At 45.6% G+C, this 25,865-nt stretch overlaps 1 protein-coding gene across 2 annotated transcripts in view; it reads right to left on the bottom strand.

Moving 5' to 3' along the window:
• PRXL2A (peroxiredoxin like 2A) overlaps positions 1-25,865 on the bottom strand; it is a 273,948-nt gene that overhangs the window by 82,727 nt on the left and 165,356 nt on the right. For both annotated transcript variants that reach the window (XM_078643328.1, XM_078643327.1), the window contains exons 2-3: positions 7,300-7,479; positions 685-782 (exon numbers count right to left, since the gene is read on the bottom strand). In XM_078643328.1, the coding sequence (XP_078499454.1) occupies positions 685-782; positions 7,300-7,471 (270 nt within the window). In that variant the 5' untranslated portion in view covers positions 7,472-7,479. The remainder of the gene's footprint in view (positions 1-684; positions 783-7,299; positions 7,480-25,865) is intronic.

The following is a 25,865-nucleotide window of genomic DNA, read 5'->3' as shown; positions in this document are numbered from 1 at the left end:
GGCAGTCCAGTTTTCTGTTGCGGTGGCAGGCGGACTTTAATTGTCCCCTAAGTGTCAAGACGGGGTAGGGCCAGTGCTGCAGAGTGGCGGCAGCAGCAGGGTACTGTGAGCTTTAAAATGCGCATGTCTGTTTGACTGGCCATCTTAGGACGGACAGCCAAAGATGCACATTTTAAGGTTCTCTAACCTAGCTGTCTTAGACAGGGGAGTTAGAGAAAGAGGAGGCCTCCAGGGCTCCTAGGAGAGCTAAGAGAGCCTGCTCTATCCAATCCTGGAGCTGCTTTCATGTTGGGAAAGCAGCGGCAGGATTGGATAGTACAGTTTGCTGCATCGGGAGCTTCCAGGAAGACACCCAAGGGAGGGGGCCATCGCGCTGCGGAGGTAGTGCATTTATATATTTATTTTTGTGCCCCCAACCCACCACCCTCGGTACAAGCCTGCCATCACGGATTATTACCCAATAACATGATACTAACTTTTTTTTTATATATCTGAAGGATAAAAGGCTTACATGAGGTTCCTGAGTTTCAAATTCGAGACCTGCTGGTCACTATATGTCAGTAAAGAGTATCAACATATTTATTTTGAATTAAAATGTTATATGTCATGTTGTTGATTATGCAATACAATACCATTGTCAGTGTGGATTGCTTGAACATTTTCCAAAAGATAACCACACTTTACCTCTCTGCACAAGAATCATCCGGGCCTCCGTACAGCCATGATGACAGCACCAGTTTTCTGCCACAGTTCCCCAGCTCTGAAGGACCGTAGATCCCTTTCTAGAAGGAAAACGACAATAAAAGTTACAAGAAGCATGCATATACGCTATGTGGAAGGTGTGGTTCAAAGGCTGTGGAACCAAAAGACCTGGGTTTTATGTTGGCCACATCATAGTGCGTGACATCCCATGTGGCATCACAGGAAGTGGCATCGCAACCTATGACCTCACAAGCAGTGACATCGATATTAAGACTTCACACGTATGTTTACCATATCTATCATGCGTACGCACATTACAATATTTAACAAATGAGATTTTGTGTCAGGGTTGTGCCAAAAAAGTGATGCAACACAGACACAAAATCTGTGCCTCAACTTATACATGTATTTTTTTTAAAAACATTCACAAAGAAATTGGCAACAAGGAGAAACTTGTCAGTACATCTGTTCTTCTTAATTGGTTGCAAAGTCTGCATTTTAAAATATCTTATGGGGTTAAGGCACCTGCGGCACAGATCTTTGTGTGCCCAGTAAATCTCAGAATAATAATAATGGTGAGATAACTATTGCTGGAAAGGTCTGTGTTTGTCTAGTCCCAGTTTTGAATCAAAGGAGCAAGGAGGGTTATTAGGTCTCCTGCAAAGCACATTATGTGACACGCAGATGACAGATTTTTATTTTATGTACTGCTTTGAACACAGAGAAACTTTAGTTACTTGCAGTTCATAAACTGTAACCCTTCTAATATAGCACAATAGGCTATCAAGAACATGTGGCTCCTACACCTTGTAACCCTCACTATCTTATGTAACACACCCTGTACATTGAGTTACACATACACATGATGTATTGTAGGTGTGATGTAAAGTGCTCCGACACCCTGCAATGGGATGATGAGTAGCATAATAGCGCTATGAAAGAAATAAAACAAAACATTGATATTTATATTGTTATTTATGTAAATACTGGGACAGACCAACACACCTGAAATTTTAACACTGCATACATATCTCATATAAAGGAACTGAACAAAGTGAAAAACATGCCTCTCTTAAGTACCTGTGAACGATAAACTGCGAGCCTTTGCTTCCCCATCATTGCATTTAGGCATGAGGCTACAGATAGCTAACCAGCAAGGATTCTACAACAAAATGAAGCTTGATTGCCCCTTAACTTCGGCCTTTGTTATGGGCCCAGCTGGAATTTGATAAGCCCCCTTGACTGCCTGCAGGCTGCTGCTCTGAAGGAAAGCAGACAACATGCAGGCGCTGTTGAATGCGTCTGAAAATTACACCAGGACAAGTTTAGCATATTTCGGGGGGGTCCAACCTCTTGGCAGGGTAAACGGACGTGTATACCCTTGTGTACCCTCGACTGGGTGAAAGTGCTGTGGGACATGGGTGCTGTGCTGCAGCAGCTGTCAATGCAGAGTCTGGAATCTCAGGGACAGGACCTGTACATCAGCCTCCTGTCACACAGCACCAACACTGGGTCGGTCCCAATAGATGGGGTTTTCAGTAACTAAAGTCCACTCCAAGTGGACAACTAGTGCTCTTCTGGTATCCAAGGCAACATCCATCAAGAACATGGGTACCATTAGTGATACCACCTGAACCACAGTCATTAGCCCAGGAGAAGTGCGGACTACAACAGTACCTCAGTGAATCACTTGCAGGATCTCGGTAAATGTAGTACAACGTGTGGTAACTGTGCTAATGCACATTATTTCACATTTACGGGCGGAAAAACAACAACACATTGGTAATCCTGGAACTTATGACCACAGTAAAGTCATCGGGCTGGTAACCTGGATGTTAGTGGCTTTCTGCATAAGGAACAGACAAGGTGAGCTGCTAGACATTGCTTCCATTTTTCTAACAGAAGAAAAAGAACACCCTGTTTGGGTCTGCTTACCACATACTTTTTACAATAAAAGATGTCATCCACTGCCAGAAACCCCACCCCATACATTTTTTGCATGAGGTGCTAAGAAGAAGAGCAAATTGCTGCTACCAGCAAGGAAGAGCAACATTATTAGACCTAGGGCTGGATCGGCAACATTAGAAAAGCACAATTTTTCAAATACATTGTCTCAGTGCTTTCCAGGCTTGATCACGGAAACCCACCTCGACCTAAAAACAATCCCCTCACTTGTTCTCCCCAGGTGAATCCCAATACCTGTGAACCAGCAGTCATGTATTTGACCACCTAGTTTTGCATAATTGTACATAAACATTTCACACTGCTTTTTTTATATATCTCTTTTTTACTTACACTATCAGTATTTCTTCGCATTCACTTTTTAAAAAAATCTTTAAGCACCAATCAGTTTTTATCCACAAATTAATTTTTGTATTTGTTGAGAAAAATGTGAACTAAGACCAACCGGGCTATTCACAAAGGTTACCCACACTTGTGTGTAATTTACATGTGTAATTTTGAGTGATTTTACACATCAGATTTTGTGACTAGCCAAAAGTGGTAAAGTAACTTAAAAGCAAAAGGCTTACACTTTTCCACAACCTGAAAAAGACAGTGGAGGCATGTTGGAACTGGGGTCACCAGCTCCCCGAGGGTAGCATGGCACGAGCGGGTAGGCATCCGAAAGCTTATGTGTAAAGCGACCATACAGCACACGCATCCACTGAGACAGTAAAATGGGCACGCAATGAGTGACGCCACTCCAGTTAGTTTGTAAAAGCAAGTAACTTTTATCTAGAGCAGAGTCAGGGCAATAAAAAATTCCAGTATCAATTACTTATTAGGTTTCCTTTCAAATACATGTGTTTCAACACTTTGTAATAAATACTCAGAGGAATAAATATTAAATATCTGATGAATATTAAATGTTAAATAATAAGTAATAGAGAATCACAGGCCTGGCCTCAGCCTTGCTTCTTATCAGCACCTGTAAGGAATACATCACAAAGGGCAACTAAATGACATTACATCATATTAAATCTGTAGGCATTTTACCCACTTCTCACCAAGCAAGGGTGAGCGTTCCACAGCATTAAACATGTAAATAAATAACTGTAGGCTTCCAGTAAATGTGGCACTAAAGGGGGGAAAAACTTTTCATTAAGAATAAACATCCCCTTGTGCAGGATTAATCATTTTAAGAATCACTCCCAGCAGGAATGAGCATTAAGCAGTTCCGTAGTAGAAATAGAACTTTTCATTAGTTATGCACCAACATTTCATCCAGGAAGTAACCACTTCTCTGAGCAGAAGTAAACATTTAATAACAGGTGAACCATGCATAAGGCCTAGGCTGAGCAGGACACTAGGCGAAATATGGATAATCCCTGGGTTTGGGCCTAGCCCTCGCTAATACTCTTCATCCTGGTACTGTAGGCATTCTATTACATCCTCTAATCAGGGGTTATCCTTTTATGAATTGAGGCCTATAAACTGTGGGCCTTGGGACCTCTAAAACAGTCCAATACCAGGGTAAACACCCCCTTAATCTAGTAGGGACCTTCCATTAGGAATTATCCTATTCGCAGGTGAGAACAACATTTCATGTAGAGCCCTTCATATTCTCACTAGCAATAACGTATTTCAATAAAGATTAAAACATTCAATTAGCAGAAGTAACCATTTCCTTAATCAGGAATAAACAGGTCATTAGAACCCAGGCCCCATTAGCAATTTTGCGCTCCTCGACAGGGCCTGTAATAAGGTTTTCCTAGCTCCTGCAGCTTAAAAATAACAGCCCCTTATGTAGGACTAAACATTTCATTTACCCAGAATAACATTCTCCTCAAGCAGGGATCAACCTTCCATTAATTATATCTAAACCCTGTGCCTAAGAACCAGTAAGACAATGGCACATGAGCAGGAATTCTCAGGTTGGAACAAAACCTTTCATTAGACAGGCACAATTAACTAATTCCTTGCTCTGCAGTTCTTGACGCAGGTATAAAACATTTCAGTATTCAAGAGTATCCCTGTTGGTAGGTAGAAGTTAGAACACTGGGGCAGGAGTATAAAACATTCCATTAGGTAAGTACCCCATAAAAAGGCTCAACATTTCATGAGAGAATAAACGCTGCATTACTCAGCCATAAACATGCATAGGGCTACACTAACTGGCATGCAACTGTACCCCAGGCAGGGGTTAACTTTTATTAGCTGAGGCCCCCACGGTGTCTTTTGGGGGGGCCCTGGCCCAGTTCCAGTACTTGAAGGGCCAATGGGGCTATTCCCCAGTTCAGGGAGCCTTCTGACACAGCGCCAGGCAGCAAATTCAGGTCCTGGGCACACAGCGCCTCGCTGATGCAGCGCTTGAAGTTAATGACAGATGCTGGATGTACAGCGCTTGACAGTACCTCAAGGGTCCCCAGGCAGGGGTCGAGCTCTCAGGTTCACAACGCTTCGCAGTAACAGCGCTGGTAATGGCTTTCTGGTGTCAGTTGTAGGGGAAGGGAATATGGCAGTCCTGGAGATAGCGCTTCTCTGGTACAGCGCTTTGCAGGGGACACAGCAGTTCAGGGAGCTAGCGCTCAGACAGCAGTAGCGCTTTTGCAGTTTCCACAATAGCGCTCCTGGCAGCCACAGATCCTCAAATGACAGCGCTGGGCACTCAGGGTTAGTTACAGCCCCAGCGCTTCTCTTGGGCCATTCCCATAAATAAGGCAGTTCAGGTAGCGCCAGCAGGACAGGTAGTCCAGGGTGCTAGCGCTAGGGAATAGGAGCGCTTAGCCAGCAGGCAGTTTATTTTAGTTGGAAGCAAACCAGCAGATCAGACAGGACAGGCCACACGACAGTGGCAAACCAGCAAAAGGGGGTCCCAGGTGGCGTCAGGGAGCGCGGGGAGCGACACAGCACCAATACCTGGTTGTCTTCTCAATAGTCCTGTGGTGATTTGGTTTCTTCTCGGCGCTTTATGTTTCTTGCGCCCTTGTAAATAGCAGTCTCTGGGTTCCTTGAAGGGGGGGGTTGGAGTTGATAGCTGGTATCAAATCTCCTCAGCCGGTCTCCTCAGGTGGACTCTGGGTTCCCCTCCCGCCGGGCCAGATCAGGGGGTAAGTTCAGGATTCCTCAACACTTGGTAGGCAGCACCTAGGCCCTGTCACTCCCAGTGTCATAGGTCCCTGTCTAGGTCCCACTGCCTAGAACTCCTGCGTAGGTTCTCCCCCAGGTCTGTGCTCCCTCAGTCTGACTCGAAAGTTTCCCTCCCTTTCCTTATTTAGTGCCAGTTGACAGTTGGCAGTGGCAGTTGGTGTCACCTCACCTGTTCCAGAAGGTTCCAGGAGGTTCTAGGAGGTTCCACCATTCTGGCTATGGGCAGGCTGGCAGGCTAGTATTGATACATTGTTTGAGGGTTCCAGCCAGCTCCTGGCCACTAGAATGCGCCCACAAAGACCGCACTGCAGTAGCAGGGGTCAGTGGTAGCCATGTTAGGGGAAGAAAGCACCTGCACCTTAACATTAGTTTGACATACACAGGGCTTTCTTCACTACACAAGGCCTATAATTACAATAGGGGGCACCCTAAATCAAAGGAATAAAAAACGAAAAATTCTGGGGAAAGGGCCAAGTCCTACAAGGCAGATTTACTAGTGTAATTTACTAATGTTAAAAAGAAACCGTTTTCCGTCCAGCACCACACACGGCCAACCACTGATACTGCAACATCATCCCCCAGTAAATAATGGCGTCACAGACTTAAGACTCACCCATAGAAAATAATATATCTTTAAATTGTTTAAAATAGTTTAAAATGTAAATACATATAATTTAATGTTAAAAAATGTTAAGAATGTTTGCTTTGAATTGATAAATTAATGTGATATTCATTTTTATTACAATATAATTAAACTAATTTCAAATAATTCCTTTACATCACTATTAAAAAGTATTAATGTATAATAATTGTTTTACTTAATGGGGGAATTTCTTTTTTTAATTTAGAAATTCAGAAAAATAACTGTCATTTAATGTCTTTGAATTCATTAAAGATATAATTCAAAATTAAGTTAATGAAGCTGTTGCTTTTTTTCTTTTGCTCTACATATAAAATAATTATATGCCATTACTTTACAATAATATTTAACCTACAAATAGTTTTACTAATTTATAATAAAGTTTAATAAACTTTTTATTTTTTTTATAATTTTCCTTATTTTTATCACAGGGAGATCTCCACCCCCACTGTGGAGTTTCCCTACAGTAAAGTATAGGGAAAAGTAAAAAAAACAATAATAATAATTACCAAGTGGTAAGATAACAGGGATGTAGACCTTCCCTCAAAACAGTGAAAAACTTGGCAGTATAATTGGACTGTTAGTCAATCCTTATTTGATATTTCAACATTTATCATGCTCTATCAGTTATTTAGCCAATTATACCCAAAAAGTAATTTTGAAATTAACTACGTGCCAATTAGTTATTTTTCCAATAACCACATCCAATAAATTATTTAATTAATAAGCAAGCCACAACAATGACAATGTTTGCTAAGCTCTACACAACTGATGCTCCATCTAAAGTTGTGCATATTTGTCCAATGAGAGTTAAAACTGTGATCTTAAGCAAATTTAGACACGCACTATTTGTGGATGATTCCTACCTCCATCAATATATTTCAGCTCTGCGTTCTGCAGATACTCCAGTGTAGCCTTCTCTGGTTTGGACAGGAACCAGTCGGTGTTAGCAACCATTATACCAGCTGCAGCGGCTCCCAGTGCCCCTAAGCCAATCGTCCAGAGGACCATGGTGATGAATTCCAGGTCCAAGAACATACATGCGTCTATGAAAAATGAAGAGGTAGAAGGTGATGAATGCAATTGCAAGGCAGCTTAAAGACTTAAAAGATGTATGGTACACACTGGCAAACAGTATGCAAATCAATTTTACATGATTTTTTTCATCCCAACAGAATTTTCATTCTCACTTATAATTTACATTACTTGAATTTAAAATGAAAATGATTACAGAAGGATTATAGATAGTAAAGGTTATCAATTTCGGAGGTACCTCGAAAAATGTTCTTCATTTAAGGGCCCAGGGCCAAATCACATAGAAATCTAAAATGTATTGCATCAGAGGGGTATGCAAATGACCTGCGCAGATTTATGCATTTTGAACAATCCACAAATTACGAAATTCACCATGACTGAATTAATATCTACTCGTGCTGTGATTTACGGCACAAAATCTTTTTCACAAGGGTTTTTGTAAATTTCTTAGAGTACGATTCAGTTGTGTAAATTCAAACGCTGTAGGTTTCGGATATTTCTTAAATGTCACAAATATCCTTTTCTGTTGGTCTTCCCATAGAAACCAATCCATGTTAAGACTTGTGTTAGCCCTGGCATCCTTGGCGTGTTGCCCCCCCCCCCCCCAAGTTTTGGCCTTCAACTCTCCTGTTTTGATCACTTTGTTTTTGCTCGCATTAAGACTGCGCACCCTGCTACTGCTAACCAATGCTAAAGTACTTTTGCCCCCCTCCTAAAACGTGGTAGTAATGGCTTACAACCAATTGGTATATTTAATTTACTTATAAGTCCCTCGTAAAGAGTTACTACATGTGCCAGGGCCTGCCAATTAAATGCTACTAGTGGGCTTGCAGCACTGATTTGACCCCCACTTAAGTAGCCCTTCAAACTGCCATGTTGACCTGCCACAATAAATCTTTTACCAGGCCCAAACCTCCCTTCATGACAGTAGGCCCTGAACAGCCAACAGGGCAGGGTTCGGTGTCATGATGAGCTTTTCATCTAGGATGATACCTTGATTTTTTGTGTGGTCTGTGGGCGCTGGTTCTAGCTCTGACGGCCACCAGGTGGAGTCCCTTGGGAAGATCTTGTTGCTGAAGACCAGTACTTATGTTTTGTCAAAGGTGAGCTGCAGGCAGTTGGTTCGTATCCAGTCTGCTACTGTGGTCATGCAGTTGGTGAAGTTGGTTCTGGCGGTGGTTGTTTTGTTCATCAGGGAGAGGATGAGTTGGGTGTCATTGGCGTAGGAGATAACAGTGATATCTTGTGATTGGTTGATGGGGGCGAAAAGGGTGGGCTGAGGGACGATCCCTGTGGGACTCCGCATATCAATGGCTTGGTCTCTGATGTGAAGGGTGGCGGCTTGACCCTTTGCATTCTTCCAGTGAGGAAGGAACAGATGCATTTGAGAGCAGGTCCTTGTATGGCAATCTCGTGGAGTATTCTGATGAGGGTGTTATGGCAGACAGTTTTGAAGGCTGCAGAGAAATCAAGCAGGAGGAGGGACGCTGTTTTTCCTCGGTCCAGGATGAGTCGAATGTCATCAGTAGCCACAATGAGTGCTGTGTTGGTGCTGTGGTCCTTTCTGAATCCTGTTTGAGTGTTGTCTAGAAGATGGTGAAGTTCGAGGTTGAAACCCAATGAGTAACATGGTGGCCATTAACTCCATTTTGTGTGCACAACTTAATTTTATGCTTTCTTGCAGCTTAAAACAGTTTCTGAAACATGTAGTGTGGGATGTGCAGTTGATAACATTCACAAGCGGGAGAGTGGAATGGACTGTCCCGCCTCAGAGCAAACACTGGTGACTGGCCAGCTCCTGTGGGTGACCTCGATGCAGAAAGCTTCGATTTCTAAACCAAAGAAAGGGGGGAGAGGTTTCTAGAAATCTCTCCTGGAGTTGAATAAAGGTATTAAAGACAGTCGTGCTGGCGAGAATGTTGAGGACAGTAAAAAATATATTTTGTCTTTCTCTTAAAGGTGCTGCATTAATAAAGGCATTTGATGGTGCAGTGATAAATCCATTTGCATCATTTTGAGAGTGCATTGACAAATCCATTCGACTCATTTTGAGAGTGCTAAGTTCCTTTTTCTAAGTGTGTCCTATTGTTTCAAGTCTGAAGCAACACAGCGGTGGGTTGGGAGTTGCTTGTTGATTGCTTTCTCGATTACTTTGGCTGGATAGGAGAGCACGGAGATGGGTCGGAAGCGACACAGTTGATTTGGATCAGCTGCGGACTGCTTAAGAATAGCATTGATTTCTACAATTTTCTATTCATCCGGGAGAGGGAGGTGTTGATGTGGGTCAGGGTGGGGCGGATTGGTGATGTTCCCAGGTTGTAGATGCGGTCAGAGCATGGGTCAGTTGGGGCCACTGAGTGGATGGTCTGCATGATTGCAGCTGTGTTGTTTCAGGTGAGGGTTGTCCAATCAGTAAGCTGGTCATCTTGGTTGGTGGTAGGTAGGTTAGCAATGAGTCCTCAGGGGTTGGGTTGGTGTGCGAAGCTGCTGTCGATATATGCGATTTTGTGGTGGAAGAAGTTGGATAGGTTAATGCAGACTAGCTGGGAGGCAGCGATGTTAGGGACAGTGGTTGAGAGCTAGGTAAAATCCTTAACAATCAAGAAGATCTTCTTGCACCTATTAGAGCTTCCTTCGGTGCAGTCCACTAGACCTTTTTAGGTCGAGCCTAGAGCAGCGCATGTGCAGCTTGCTCGACTTTTAGTAAGGGGGTTTTCAAAGTGGTGCCCACAAGCTTTTGCTCGACTCAAGCTTGCGTGCACGCTCGTGTGCACTCGTGAAGCCACTATCTGCCTTTCTTAGCTCTTTCTCTGCATCTCTGGCCATTACTTTCACTTTCGTGGCCGCACCTGCCTTTCTTATCTCTGCTTGTTCCTTTTGCAATATTGACGTGCTTGATTAAATCTTGTTATTGCTTATATTTCAATAGCCCCTTTCGCACACACTGGCATAAACTGTTCCGCCCGCTGTGCCTGATCATCACTTTTTCGGTTGGCGCCTGCCACGATGACAAGCAGCCTTGACGACATGTAAGAATGTCATAGATTTATCTACAATGAATTAGAAATACACTCGAACTCAAGTTAGCTCAATTTGTAAGTTGTTGCCTGCTCCAGGGTGCGCACTCCGTTGTGCGCGTTATTAAATGACAATATGCGTGCCCCTCACTTGGGGAACGTTACCTGCTCACTGCGATGTAATTGTAACAGCATCATAAAAGGAACAACTATAACCCACCCAAGTAAAGGATATAAGATCAATCTTAAAGTGTCTGCTACATGTGATACGATGAATGTAGTTTATCTACTTAAATACCCCTGTGGACAAGGATACGTGGGTAAAACTGAATGAAAAATGAAAACTAGGCTGAATGAACATAAATCCAACATTCGGAATAAAATGATGAAATCCACGGTGGCAAGCCACTTTGCGGACGCTTCCCACAATATCAGTCAACTTAGATTTGTTATTTTGGAAATTGTTCAAAAACAAGAGGGACTGGACAACAACACACGTTTGTTGCAAAGAGAAAACAATTGGATATACAAACTTGAAACCCTGAAACCCAAGGGAATGAACGATAGGGTTGAACATAGTTGCTACCTATAACTCCATATAAATTGCCACCTATAATTCTGTACAAATAGCATTCTGGTGCACACGAAACGCAAAAACCTCTGTATTATCTCACATTTACAGATTAGTGTACTACTTTCACAGATCGGCTGGCAGAGCACCTTCAGGCCCACTTCCATAGGTTATCGCGTTTCTGTGACTGCTTTTCTGACCTCAGTTACGAGTGTACCGCTAAATTATGCTAACAGATTGCTGTGCGTTCTTGTTTACATGCCATGATGCCGATGTGACCTGGCAGGCCACGTCGTGAAGCCAAATGTAGAATTTTTTTTTTTTTTATGAAACAAAGTGGAAGTGTATTGTTTGAGCGCAAAGTCGCAAGATGCAAGAACCGAATTAGGCGCATCGTTTTGAATCATGGCAACAAATTGCAGTCAGAACGGTTTGAAAACTACTGGAAGAGCGAGCTATATAAAATATATGGCTGTGCCGCCAAACAGAGGGGCATCCGTGAGCAGTCTTGTGCGGGTTTTTGTAATGCCAGACCCCCTCCTATCCCGATCTGTTAAATGACAGAGGCCGGCCAGCCTTCATGCTCAGCAGAGCTTAGGAGAGTTTAAAGTAAAGTAAAGTAAAGTCCACATTTGTAAAGCGCACAATCACCCGTAAGGGTCTCTAGGCGCTGGGGGCCGTCGGGAAGATTAAGCGAGCTATTGCCCAGAGTCACATGGTGCTGGGCTAATCTGCCGCCGGAGCCGGGGATCGAACCGTGATCCCCAGATTCCAGCGTCAGTCGCCCTGGCCGCGGCGCCACACCTGCCCCTGCTGTGGGCTAATGGACGTCGCCTTTGATAGGAAAGCAGCCTACGCCAGACCACTTATTTTTTGGAGCCAAATCCACAGGAGTGCTTTCAGTCTTTTGCTATGAGCATGAGAAGAGCCTGTGTCCCCACAGAGTACAGAGGATGTTCGCTAGTCTTCAAATCGAAGATATAGACTAACTAGCAGAGCTTTCCCATCAAGTAAGGACAAACCAGCATGTTTTTTAAATCACTTTCCATTTTAATCATTTTAGCCTACTTGTGTTCACATGTACTTTGATTTATTTTCTCTGTCAGAAGAGTTAGGAAAGAGAATGTAAAGTCTTACGGGGGACCGAGATGGTCATCGGACATGCACAATGTAGAAGGGGCTTCATTCGGGCTCTGGGGAAGTGGACCTCAAAAGTGGGGGTAGGTGGCCAGGGACTCAGATACCCAACACCAGTAACACCACATGCACTTTGATATATTTTCTCTGTCAGAAGAGTTTGGAACCAGAACAGGTAACTAGAAGTATTGCCTGGATCTGAGATGGGCATATGTGAAAGGGGCCTCACTCTGGCTCAGGGGAAGGGTCTGAACCTACATATCCTTCATCTATTTTAAGCAATGCTTCAGGTTGAGGACATAGGGACCTCAAAAATGTGTGTTTGGTGGCCTGGGACTCAGACTACTCACCACCATTGCAGATATGTAAACAGCAGAAGGTCATTTGAACTGCCCATTGCTACCCAACCTGCAAAAAGGTGTAGAACAGGAGGCCTGCTTAACTGATCTCCCACTTTCAAATGTGAAAATCGACAGAGGAGTAGGAAGCTGCTTTCGCTATCAGACACCCAGTCAGAGCAAGCACTTGCAAAGCAAATAGGTTTGATGTTTTAGCTGCATGGTATTGGCTTTGCCAATGCTGGCTTGTATACTGGCGAGTCAGTGAACCCAAATCATCTAAAAACAAGCATTGGCATAGCCAATAGGTCTTGCCTTTGGGACCTTATACGTTTTTAGCCATGCAATAGCTGATGTTATAGCACCAAGAATATTGTGCTGCATAACTAAATACTTATAAGATCCCAAAAGCGAGACCTATTGGCTATGCCAATGCTTGCTTCTTAGTGTCTCTTATTTACTGAGGAGTCTGAAGGTGCTCTGCAAGCTGATCTGTGGATGTTTCGGAACCAATGCATCTCCTCAGTAGAGCATCTCCTGAAGAACGGGTGCATCACCTTTGCTGCTCGACACATTGCTCTCAGAACTGCCGCTGTTGCGAGGACGCCACCCGAAGCAAGGACTTCAGATCGCTCATTGGAGCCGATGCATCACCATGCGAGGACATCACCTCACATTTCGCAGCTTCCTGGAACAGCTGATGCACAACACATCTTCTCGTCAGGACCCCACACTAGACTCCACATTTCTGTACGTACAGGATTTAAGGTGCTATTGTTCAGCGGGCCTATCTGGGACCCTGTAGCTGGCCCAGGCTCAATCACAGTCTGCCTGAACTTGTGACTTTGTCCCAGTCTGGCATGATCTGATAACCACAGCTGGCGCTTTATGCCTTTTGGTGCTATTTTCAAGTAAATCTTTGCAATTGCATATCTCCAGTTCTACCAATTGGATTTTTGGTGGGGTCTTGATTATTTATTGAAATGTAATATTGTTTGCTAAATTGGTGTGGGATTTCTCGTGTAATATTTTCACTTTATTTCCATTTGAAGTGCTACATAAATACTTTACATAAATACTTTACACATTGCGTATAAATTAAGCCTGACTGCTCTGTGCCAGGCTACCAGAGGGTTGAGCACTTAATTTGGGGTTTGCTTGACAAGGACAGTGGTTTCTGGTTGAGTAACCTTTCACCCCCTCAACCTGTAACCCAATTTCTTACATTGGTGATCAAGATTTGGACTTGTGTTGTGCAGTGCCATGCAGTGATTATGTGTTACACTGAAAACGCCAGATAAATAATCTAAAAACCATTGGAGTTTAAAATTCTCTTGGATTGGCCTTTGCTATTTTTTCCAAATCCACCCGTGCTCTACCTGACAGTTTGTGTTGTGGCTTCACCTGGAAAAATAGAAATGGGAACTACAGTGTGACTTTCCGCCAAAAGGAACATCAGGAAGGCAGAGCTCTAAAAGGCTCTGAGGGCATGGGCAGAGGCCCACCAGTTGACACTCACAACAGATGACCAAGATGGAGAGTATGAGTGGAGCAGGGCCTGGATGTGGATCCTGAGATGCAGCTGTCAGGTGAGGGGGACAGCTTGTCCCGAGTTGGAGCTTCCCGCCACAGCAGGCAGCAGTGTGATTTCCCAAGGCCTGTCCCTAGAGGGCCTCGCGGACAGAAGGCTGAAAGTGATTTTAGGCTGCAAATAACACGTTTAAATATAGAGGAAAAGAAACTGGCCATGGAGGCAAAGCAAACGAAGGCTAGAGGGTCTTAGCAAGAGAAATACTGGCCATGAAGGCATAACAAAAGAAGGCATAGGCAGAGAAAGCCTTGTAAGAGAGAAAAATGTAGTTGGCTCATGAACTGCGTCCTAAGAAGCTGGACATCAAGGCCAGACAGGCAGAGTCCAGCAGTGAAGGTGACAGTGTCCGGTGGATAAAAGAGGATCCACATTCCTAAATGTCTGACTTAGTTGTTGTGGGGGTCGGTACTGACAAATGGTTTGAAGAACCATAGGAACCCTGAGGGTTGGGAGGATAGTCTCTGGAAGCACCCTACAGGCCCTGAACACAGGGGACAGGATGAGCTACCCCTCCCCCTCTACGAAGGAAAACCTTGTCAGGAAATATGTCAACCCTAAAAACCATAGGAAGAAATTTAGGGACATCCAAAAAACTGGCCTATCAGCCCTGAGTGGATTGTGTAGATTTCCTCTGCAAGGCACTGGATGGCTGGGTGAAGGGCAGTGATGTGAAGAAGAGGGGCTGTATAACTTGGTTACAAGAGAGTGCATGTTCAGTCTTTATTTTGCAGATTTGTGCCAACACCTTATTGATAGTAAGATCACTGACTCCAGGGAGCTTGCTAAGGAGAAAGACCGCTTGCTCAGCACCAGGGTCCATAAGAAGGTATCTGGGGAGGGGGTGAGGGGGGAGGACGGTCTCCGGAAGGGTGGGCAGGGTCCCCACCAGAAGAAGGAAGGGGGGGGCAACCATAAAAACAAGAAGTTCTCTAAAAGTATGCAAAATAGTTCCATGGTGCAGGACCCCCAATCGTCACCTCAGTAGAATAAATGGCTCTCTGACAATGAGTCCTCAGGGAAAGCACCCCCAAAGATAAATGAGTGCCAAAGGGTTGGGCACTACAAGGGGGGTGCCAAGTGTCCCAAGTGGGCACAGAGCCCTACGGGTGGACAGACACTGGGGCTGGCTAGTGTACAGCTTGTGGAGGAGGTTATCTCAGATAGTGGGCAGGGCCAGACTGGGAACTGAAAGCAGCCCTGGCAAAATTTGCCCGCCCAGCCCCTGTCCGGCACGTAGCGAGCGAGCCCGACCGCTACTAGCGATGTTTCAGGGGGGGTGTGACGGGGTGCTGGGTGAACCCCGTAATGATCTGGAGTGGTGGTCCGCCGCTCCCCTCTCACCGTGCACATTGTCCCCACAGCTACCCGAGACCGAGTGGAGAGAGAAGAAAGACGAATACTGGACCCCTCCTGAAATGGGACACGGCTCCTTTACTTGGAATGAGCCGAGTACGTCAGCCACGCCCCTTCTCTACGGCGCAACGTCAAAAAGCGGAAGCACTGATTCCTCGGCGGACGGCGTTTCCCTCGAGGAGGACTGTTTGCGGATCGGAAGGAGCAACGCGAGTGAGACCGGGAAGGAGGACGAGCTACAGACGTGCCCCGCTGAGGTCGACAAGCCAGGAGGCCAACGTTACGGCGCTTCGCCCTGCCACGGTCCCGAGGGAGGAACGTGGCTTGACAAGGTACGGGGCCGGGTAGCAGGGTGGGTTGGACGTAGTAGCGTCCATACTGAATAGTTACCGCCTCGGAGAGTACCTTGTATCCCTTGTGCCCTTACCCTCACGAGCACTACGAGCACTGCGCTACGTTAGAGGATTCACTTGCAGTTGCCTTCCTTCACCCCCCCCTCCCTTGAAAGCTGTACGTATTGGACGTCCCAGTAACCTTAGTCTTCTTGCCTGTCTTTTTGCTTTTGGGTGCCGGTGGACCTGTCGTGCAACGCCTTTCTGCAACGGGGAGAAGAAACCAGTCAGAAGCCCCATTGGTCCTTTGGTGTAAACGGCGGATGTGTCCCAAACCCCACCTTTGTTTTGCTGAACTCTTGGAAAGACTGATTTCCCATACCGGATCTGCCAAAAAGAGATGGAAGCCCTCATAGATCATATCATTAAAGGCCAAGAGAAGCTCGAGTGGGCAGTACAGCAACAGATCCAATGTGCGCAAGCAGACAGGGAATTAATTAAGTCCACAGTATCCGCCCAACTCGAAGGCCTTAAGACAATACCGCCTCCTACCCAAGTCATATCAGGGGAAGTGCGTCAGATCACCCCTCATCATAGCGGAGTGGCTCTACAAAAATACATACCAGGAGAGGATCCCGATGCTTTTCTACTCAATTTTGAGAGGGTGGCCCGGGCTATGGGATGGCCTGAAGAGAAGTGGCCGTTTTTCCTTGCTCCTCTTCTCACGGGGGAGGCCCAATCCGCTTATCAGGCTGCAAATCCCTTGGGGAATACAGCCTACACCACCATTAAAGAAGTCATTCTTGACCACTTGGGTTTAGACCAAGAGGCATACCGAGTAAAATTCCGTAAAGAGAGAGGAGCTCCTGGAGAGAATCCAAAGACCCTTTTCTTTAGACTGAGAATGGCCGCCAACAAGTGGCTAAGACCGGAGATGTGTACGAAGGAAGAAATCCTAAACAAGATATACCTGGAGCAGTTTATGGAGGCTCTACCGTATGCCACACAACGATGGTTACGTCAACATACTGATCTGGACGTAAACCGAGCAATTGAAATGGCGTCACACTTCTCCAGAGCACAACCTCGGACTGTAGTTTGGGATACTGACAAAACAGAAAAGTCTCATAAACTGATGGTACCGTCAAAACCTGACAAGAAACTCCCAGTAAAGACCGAAGCAGGTCGGTCCCGTCCTGCTGGAATGATCTCCCCCTTGAACAGAGGGCCCCAGTGTTTTGAATGTGGTGAGTGGGGCCACATAGCCAGGATGTGCCCACGGAAAAAACCTCCAGAAGAACCCATGGAAGTGGGCTATCTACCAAGGACCGTGATGTATTCAGCGGAGCTTGGCAGCGCCTTTTATGTGAGTATGAAGGTGAACGGTCTCCTAGCGAAAGCTCTCTTAGACTCCGGGTGCCGACAGTCGGTCGTCCAGGACCGCTTTGTTAACCCAGAACAAATCTCTACCCCAGCCACAGTGTATATACGCTGCGTCCATGGCGACGTGAAACCCTACCCTGTGGCTGAATTGACTCTGTACTTGCCCCAAAGAGATCCCTGTAAGGTACGGGTCGGGGTGGTGAACTCTCTACCCGAGGACATGATACTTGGTACAGATAACCCTGAATTCCTCTCCCTTTTTAAAGAAACCTTAAACACGAATCAATCTCCAAAAAACGTTAGTCTCTCTCCCGACCCCTGGATTGCGGACAAAAGTTTCCGCTTTGCACAGGCTGAAGACCGAACCTTGTATAACGCCTGGGAATCCGCTCACGCTAATGAAGGAAACCCGAACCAGCCATTTCCCAGATTCTTGATACAAAAAGAATTGCTGTATCGACAAGCACAGAATGAGGGGGATCTACAGTTGCTAGTACCAACGTCCTTTAGAGAACAGGTGTTGTTCTTTGCCCATGTCCATCTAACCGCCGGTCACGCAGGCAAGGAAAAAACCACTGATGTCATCCTCCGTCATTTCTTTTGGCCCGGCATTTATAAGGACGTACAGGAATACTGTGCAAAGTGTGAGATATGCCAAAGGAGGAACACGCAACGACCAACGGCCGCCCCCCTCCAGAGGATGCCCATCATAGGGACTCCGTTCGAAAGAGTGGGCATGGACCTTATCGGTCCTCTGCCGAAAACTCCCCGAGGGCATCTCTATGCTTTGGTGGTGGTAGATTATGCCACCAGGTTTGTAGAAGCATTCCCCCTACGTACCACTACGACGTCAGCCATTGCTGAGAAGTTTGTAGAACTGTTTTCCCGGGTGGGTTTTCCCAAAGAGGTCCTCACAGACCAGGGGACCCCCTTTACGTCGAAGTTGATGAAGGAGGTGTGCCAGCTCTTAAAAGTAAAACACCTGAAAACCTCGGTTTACCACCCCCAAACGGATGGCCTCGTAGAAAGATACAATCAGACCCTTAAAGTAACCCTAAAAAAAATGCTGTCTGCAGAAGGTCCATCCTGGGACAGGCTACTACCCTTAGCCCTTTTTGTGATCAGGTCCCAAAAACAGAGCAGTCTAGGCTGCTCGTCGTTTGAATTGCTGTATGGTCGGGTTCCCCGGTCGCTGTTAGAAATGACTAAAGAACTATGGGAAACAGAGGAAGAGTTGGAGAAGAAAGGAATGTTGGAGTATACCACACAACTAAGAAACAAACTGGGTAAATTGAGGGAGTTGGCTCATTCCTCCCTCGACCGGCAACAAGAGCGAATCAAAGCGAACTATGACAAAGGGAAGAAGCTACGCAAAATAGCGGTAGGAAAGTGGGCTCTGGTACTTCTTCCATCAATAAGTAACAGTTCCAAAAATGAATGGCAAGGACCCTATCAAGTGATTGAAGCCATTGGACAAACCACCTACAGGTTGCAGTTATCTCCGCAGAAAACACAAACATACCATATCAACCTACTCAAGGAGTGGTTGGGGGCTCAGCCTCAAGACAGCCAGGTGGTCGCACCAGCAGACCCGGTACCATCCTCATTACCACAGCTGGTTGTGAATAACGAACTATCCCAAAGACAGAAAGAAGAGCTACAGGAAATGTTGACCCCCTTTTCAGACGTATTTTCAGAAACTCCTGGAAGAACCACTCTGGTGGAACATAAGATCGAAACCTTACCAGGGAAGATAGTGAAGCAACGGCCCTTTAGAATTCCAGCCGCTCGCCGAGAAGCCGTTCGGAAGGAAGTTTCCGAAATGCTCCACTTGGGGGTAATAAGACCATCCCAGAGTCCTTGGTCTTCTCCGATAGTTATGATCCCCAAACCGGATGGCTCGAAGAGATTCTGCATGGATTTCAGGGCCCTAAACTCGGTGTCCCACTTCGACACTTACCCGATACCCAGGGTGGACGAGTTGGTGGAGAAGATAGGAGACGCCCGTTATATCACGACTATTGACCTCACGAAGGGGTATTGGCAGGTGCCTCTTCGTGAGGAAGATCGGAAGAAGACCGCCTTTGTGACTGACGAAGGATCATTTGAATTTACTGTTCTCCCCTTTGGCTTGCATGGAGCTCCAGCGACATTTCAACGTCTCATGAACCAAGTACTGCGGCCATATACCAGTTTCAGCTCAGCGTACCTAGATGACATTGTCATATACAGCACTAGTTGGCACGAACACCTGAGACACTTGCAGACCATACTGTCAGCATTACGGGGAGCAGGATTGCACGTTAATGCAAAAAAATCAAGGGCAGCCTTCACCAAAGTTAACTACCTAGGATACGTTCTGGGAGACGGGGCCATCGCTCCTCAAACTGAGAAAATCAGGGCAATAGAGAGGGTGCCTTTCCCAGCAACAAAAAGAGACCTGAGGGCGTTCCTAGGATTGGTAGGTTACTACCGTAGGTTCATTCCTAACTTTGCAGAGACCGCGGCTCCCCTAACGGATCTCCTGCGGAAAGAAGTCTCAAACAGGAAGTTCACGCAGCCAACCCAGGAGACTCTGAATGCCTTCCATTCCCTTAAAACCTCATTGACTACTACCCCAGTCCTACTGTCTCCTGACTACACAAAGCCCTTCATTCTAGCGACAGATGCATCAAACGTGGGAATAGGAGCAGTCTTGTCTCAGTCGGGTGAGGATGGGATTGAACACCCGATACTATATGTGAGCCGGAAATTGTTTCCTCGGGAGTGCAACTATTCCACAATCGAGAAGGAGGCATTGGCCATCAAGTGGGCAGTAGACAAGTTAAAGTACTATTTAGAGGGAACCCATTTTGTTCTGCATACTGACCATGCCCCTTTGAGGTGGATCCACCAGAACAGTAGCCAGAACTCTAGAGTGTTGCGGTGGTTTCTGTCCCTCCAGCCTTACTCGTTCACTGTACAGCATCGCAGGGGCAAAGACAATGGGAACGCAGACTTTTTGTCCAGGGTCTTTCCTCTCCCCGATCGGGAGATGCCAGGGGGGGAGATATGTGACGGGGTGCTGGGTGAACCCCGTAATGATCTGGAGTGGTGGTCCGCCGCTCCCCTCTCACCGTGCACATTGTCCCCACAGCTACCCGAGACCGAGTGGAGAGAGAAGAAAGACGAATACTGGACCCCTCCTGAAATGGGACACGGCTCCTTTACTTGGAATGAGCCGAGTACGTCAGCCACGCCCCTTCTCTACGGCGCAACGTCAAAAAGCGGAAGCACTGATTCCTCGGCGGACGGCGTTTCCCTCGAGGAGGACTGTTTGCGGATCGGAAGGAGCAACGCGAGTGAGACCGGGAAGGAGGACGAGCTACAGACGTGCCCCGCTGAGGTCGACAAGCCAGGAGGCCAACGTTACGGCGCTTCGCCCTGCCACGGTCCCGAGGGAGGAACGTGGCTTGACAAGGTACGGGGCCGGGTAGCAGGGTGGGTTGGACGTAGTAGCGTCCATACTGAATAGTTACCGCCTCGGAGAGTACCTTGTATCCCTTGTGCCCTTACCCTCACGAGCACTACGAGCACTGCGCTACGTTAGAGGATTCACTTGCACTTGCCTTCCTTCACCCCCCCCTCCCTTGAAAGCTGTACGTATTGGACGTCCCAGTAACCTTAGTCTTCTTGCCTGTCTTTTTGCTTTTGGGTGCCGGTGGACCTGTCGTGCAACGCCTTTCTGCAACGGGGAGAAGAAACCAGTCAGAAGCCCCATTGGTCCTTTGGTGTAAACGGCGGATGTGTCCCAAACCCCACCTTTGTTTTGCTGAACTCTTGGAAAGACTGATTTCCCATACCGGATTGCTACTTCTGTTATGCAGAAGAAGACTTATATCCCAATAAAACCTTCTTTAAAGTCCTTACTCAAAGCCCCTACCTTTGTCTTTACTCCTAACACTGATAGAATAGAAGGGCTAGAACAACAAGAGGAACCCCCCCTGGGACAGGGGGGTTTGCGCCCCAAGAACATTTTGGAAAACAACAGACCTAAAATGGTGAATTTTAAAGCACATTTTTCATTACATATTACATATTCAATTGTCTCAACTTTCAAAGCACAGTAAATAGTAGATGATGACCTTAAAGATCACCAGGTTACAAATTGTGGTCCCTGGACCCACAAATACTTCTGGCATGCCTGAGAATCTGTGCATTTCTGAAGGCCTCTACATGTTGGTGCATGCAGATAGAAACAATGCAGAGCTGCTGTGCAGTTGCGGTTGATATGCATGATTTGCTAATATCTAAATAAAAATATTACAAGGACTGCATGTCAGAGATCGCGAAATACCTTGCTGTGCAATACAGAAGTTGTGCTCAAGTTGTAACTACGATGCACACGTTCCAAAAATTTCAATTGGAAACAACAGCAAATAAAAATGTGCAAGTATGTGTACAAAAAAGCGACCACAGCAGAGAAAACACCAATGCACATGCTTTTGGTTTGTATATTGCTTTCAGTGGCATCAGTGAACACAAAAACAAAACCTTTAGATGAATTGTTCAGACAGTCCCTTTATAGCAGGCCCCGGGAGCCCTGGGTTCATTAGCTCTCAGTACTTCTTCACTCTCTGACCACACTTCCACCCAGGAGGAATCGCGTTAGCACTCAAAGGCTGCAGGACATCGATCTCCTACAGAGATCTGAAGGATCCGCCAGTCATCTTGAAAAAGGAGGACTGTCTCCCACATGAGGGAAGCTTATGTCTGGAGAAACTTTAAAGGGTGGTTTGTCATTCTCTTTCCTTGGAGAGATACTATCAAACACAGTAGAATCAAATTCCTCACAAGGGGAATTATTTATTTTCTCTGCGATTAGATGCGAAGGTGGTATGTATAGAACCACAGCACCCCCCTTTAGAAAGGTTTTCACCTTTTTCTTATATTTTTTGCCCGAAGGGAATATGTTCTGATGTCAATCTTGAAGACAATTAGATTTAGAAGCTTTTACATTTATCAGGGGTGTGGCGGAGTAGTTTCATGTGTCCTGCGGTAGCAAAGCACCTCTGCTGTGAACCACAATACTGATTGCCTAATACTGTAAACAAGGGCACAAGCTTGCACACCATTGTACAGTATTTTCCAAAGACTTGGGCTCTAGGTGCAGGATCATTTTCAGGTCAGTTGGAGCACAGTTTTGATAAGGAAGCAATCGCCTATAGTATTGCTCAGGTTCAGTTAGACATGAATAGGCCATCCGATAACATTAAACCAGAACTTGGGAGGAATTATGGTGCGGGGGTTGTACGATATTTACTAACAAGAGGATGCTCCCAGAGGTTTCGCTACGAATCATGAAGTAAAAAGCCCTGAAACATGTGGAAGCTACCTTCTTAAAGGGCTTGATGTGTTTACGGCTATGCGGCTGTCCCTAGTATAGAGTCTTCTTACATTGCAAGTTCTTGGAAGAGGCAATCAACAACAGAAATGCAATTTTAACCCCTTTAGAGCTTGTAAACAAACCTCCCCAGTGCTGCGCTGTCCATTATCCAGTGCTGAACTGGACGTCCAACGGTCGTGCGCAGCACTGGGGAGGTAGTGGCCGTGACGACCGTTGGCCGACGGCAGCAATTAAGGGGTTAAGAGTACTCTTTTGAAGCCTGAAGAATAACAAAAGAAAAAATTTGTTCCACTCAAAGTGAGGGATCACTATGTACTGATCGATCGATGGAGAAAGTAGTGAAGTGGCGGGTGACGCAGGACTAGGACCCAAAGCTCAATTGTCAAAGGGGACTTGCACTTTGAGGGCACATTGTTTTTTCAAATTAACAGTGTTCATTATGGGGACTCTTTTTTCAAACCCAGTCTGTTATTGCTGGTTATGACCACACAACTTTGAGCTTCTCTGTTATTGTTTTGTCTACAAATGACTCTGAGTGAATCACTAGTCCAGTTCTTTACATCACTCTTCTAATTAAAGCACCACTCAGCCCTGTTACAATGTTACTATCATCCACACTGTGCACATTCACATAGATATGTATACAGACCTATTTCCAATCACAGAATGTCCCATATACGCTTAAAAGTGGAAGCAGAAGCCATTTGTCTGTGATCCATGGAGATTCTGTTATCAGCACTTCTCCCTTTTTCCACAAGAGCAGTTCAAACATGAATGGGAAAAATATCCTAGTTTGCAAAAGTTTTCTATATAATTATGACTCTGCCGTATTTGCCACATAATACAACATCTGCTACATTATCTGACAATTTTAACTAATAAATTGTTTTTAGCTCAAACGGATCAAAAGTTACTAAACAATTTGACTTGTGCTGCTGCGAAGTGGACGGCCCTTTGCAAAGGTTGACTGCTCACTTTTCTCACTGCTGTATTTGTATGTTACACTGGTACTAATAAGGCAAAATCTTTCCAGAGATTGTTAGCATGTGTAAAAATGTCAAAATAATAAAGTGTCAGAAAATATACTGCATTAAGCTGCAGCCTTTATTTGCTGCATAATTTTGTCAACACTGCAGTGTAATGTTGTCTTCTTTTGCTGCATAATTCCAGTGGCCCCAAAGCAGGCAGCACATCTTAAAAGTGCTTGAGCATGAAGCAGAGAGAATGTGAAGTTTGTGAACTTAGTTTAGTGTGAGTGCAAATCCTGTATTGCCAATCACTGGTGAGTTCCAGCTACTACTGCTGAAACAAGGCCAATAGCGATACCAATGGGCGAGGCAGACTGGCCTCAAGGGCAGGGTCAGCTTTAGCGCTGGTGGTGCCCTGTACAACAGTGTTTGTTGGTGCCCCCCAATGACCACCTCCACCACAGAGTCCCTCAATTCCACCCTTTAACAGTGCCCCTCAAGTCTCCATAAGCACACTCTCTCTCAGACGCATTTAATTTGATTTACAGCGCCACTCAATCCAGTGTAGGGGTTCAGAGCACTTTCTTCTCACAAACTACACAGAGACAATCAAATCAATTATACATGTGTAAATCACTGTATAGAAAATGTTACATAAGACAAAGAACTAAAAGGTGTAGAAATCACATGCCAACCATACTAGTGGGCAGTATAGTTTCATAGTAATTGGTCTGGATAAACACAAACTCAGAATTTAAAACGTAATACCATTGTTGGGGGTTCTCTTTAATAATCAGAATTGATATCTATCCAAATGAACACTTTTTGCAACATTAGGATGATCAAAGACTGGGGGGGGGAAAGATAATGCTCTAATTTGTACCTTGCAGTTTGCATGCAGCTCTTAGATGACAATAGATCACTGTTCTATGTTAGGATTTTAACTTCTAAACTACAAGCAACCAAAGATCTGTCTTTCAAAATCAGTAACCCACTGACCTATTTACATTATTTGCACTTTTTGATCTGCATAGTACATGTTCTTTGCAGCAGGCACATTAACTTTCTGCGCAACCTTTCCATGAACCAAAACTTCTACTAGACAAAACTCTGATCTCTCTCTAGGAAGAACATTAATCAACGTAGTTATATAAACATTTCTATTGTTGCCGAAAATTGCTGGAGGCCATGTGGGAGGCAGCAAGCACTTTTAAATCCATAATATACTTGCCACCCAAATTCAGCACCCGGTGCAAACACACAGGTCGCACCGCCCTAGAACTGGCACTTCTCAAGGGTCCTGTGACCTCGGTGACAGAGTCACTGTTGCTCTAGGGTGTGCTGCTTCATAAGCCTGCCTGCAAGACTAGAGGTGAACTTCAGTATGGATTGAGGTGGACAGGCCTCCAAGGTTAATCCACACTTGCCCCCACTAGGGTAAACCTGCTGCTGCTAAGACAGCGGGCTTCTATGGCCTTGCGGGGTCTTCTTTGGCCTAGAATGGGAATGTGCTCCAGGTACAACCTAATTGTGCCTCACTATAAATATCTGGATGTGACTCTGTTCAAATTACGCACTAGACAAGAGCAATATATGCTGCCTAAAAAAACGTAACAACATCTGGAAAATAAGCAAACACCCGTAGGGAATGCAAGATTAAGTAAAGCATGTTGTAAAATGTAAGCAGGAACAACATGGATAACTTAAAGCATTTACACTCACTATTCAGAAATCAGTGTGTGCTTGTGCCTGAAAAGTTAAGGACATGACTACAGCGCCTAGTAGGGACCTGCTTCAATGTCCGTTGCGTATAGCCTTACAAAACGCAAGCAGTATGGTTTAAAAAGACCACATCCATGACAATCGAGCCGTGGTACGCGTTTTGTTTTCCAATCCACCCATCAATCCGGCATTGCAGTATCTCCAGGAGGCTTGCACTCCCTCATTGAAGGAATACAATGCTGTTCAAAGAAAAGATCAAACAAAAGTAGCACTTGAGTAGGGGGGGTGGCTGATCATAATAGCCTAGTAGCCTGCCTGTACTCGTATCGGAGCACCATAGCAGAGAATCCTTGTCCTGCTCACACCAGGCCTCAGTCAGACAGGCGTAAGCACTGTGTTCTGTTGTTGGGGCCGATTTGGACCGACCGTGACTCACGAGTCACGGTCGGTCCAAATCGGCCCCAACAACAGAACCGCTCCCCTGTTACAAAATCGACCCCCACCCCATCCAGCCTACCGGGGGATTGCCTGGAAAGACCAGTCCGGGCCTGATAGTGGGGGGTAGCCCAGAGGTTACCCTAGTGTCTCTGGGTGGCGGA

This window comes from Lissotriton helveticus, chromosome 5_1, assembly GCF_964261635.1.
Source record: "Lissotriton helveticus chromosome 5_1, aLisHel1.1, whole genome shotgun sequence".
Taxonomy (NCBI): Eukaryota; Metazoa; Chordata; class Amphibia; order Caudata; family Salamandridae; genus Lissotriton; species Lissotriton helveticus.
The sequence above is the reverse complement of the archived record's forward strand: the minus strand, read 5'-3'. Positions and strand labels throughout refer to the sequence as shown.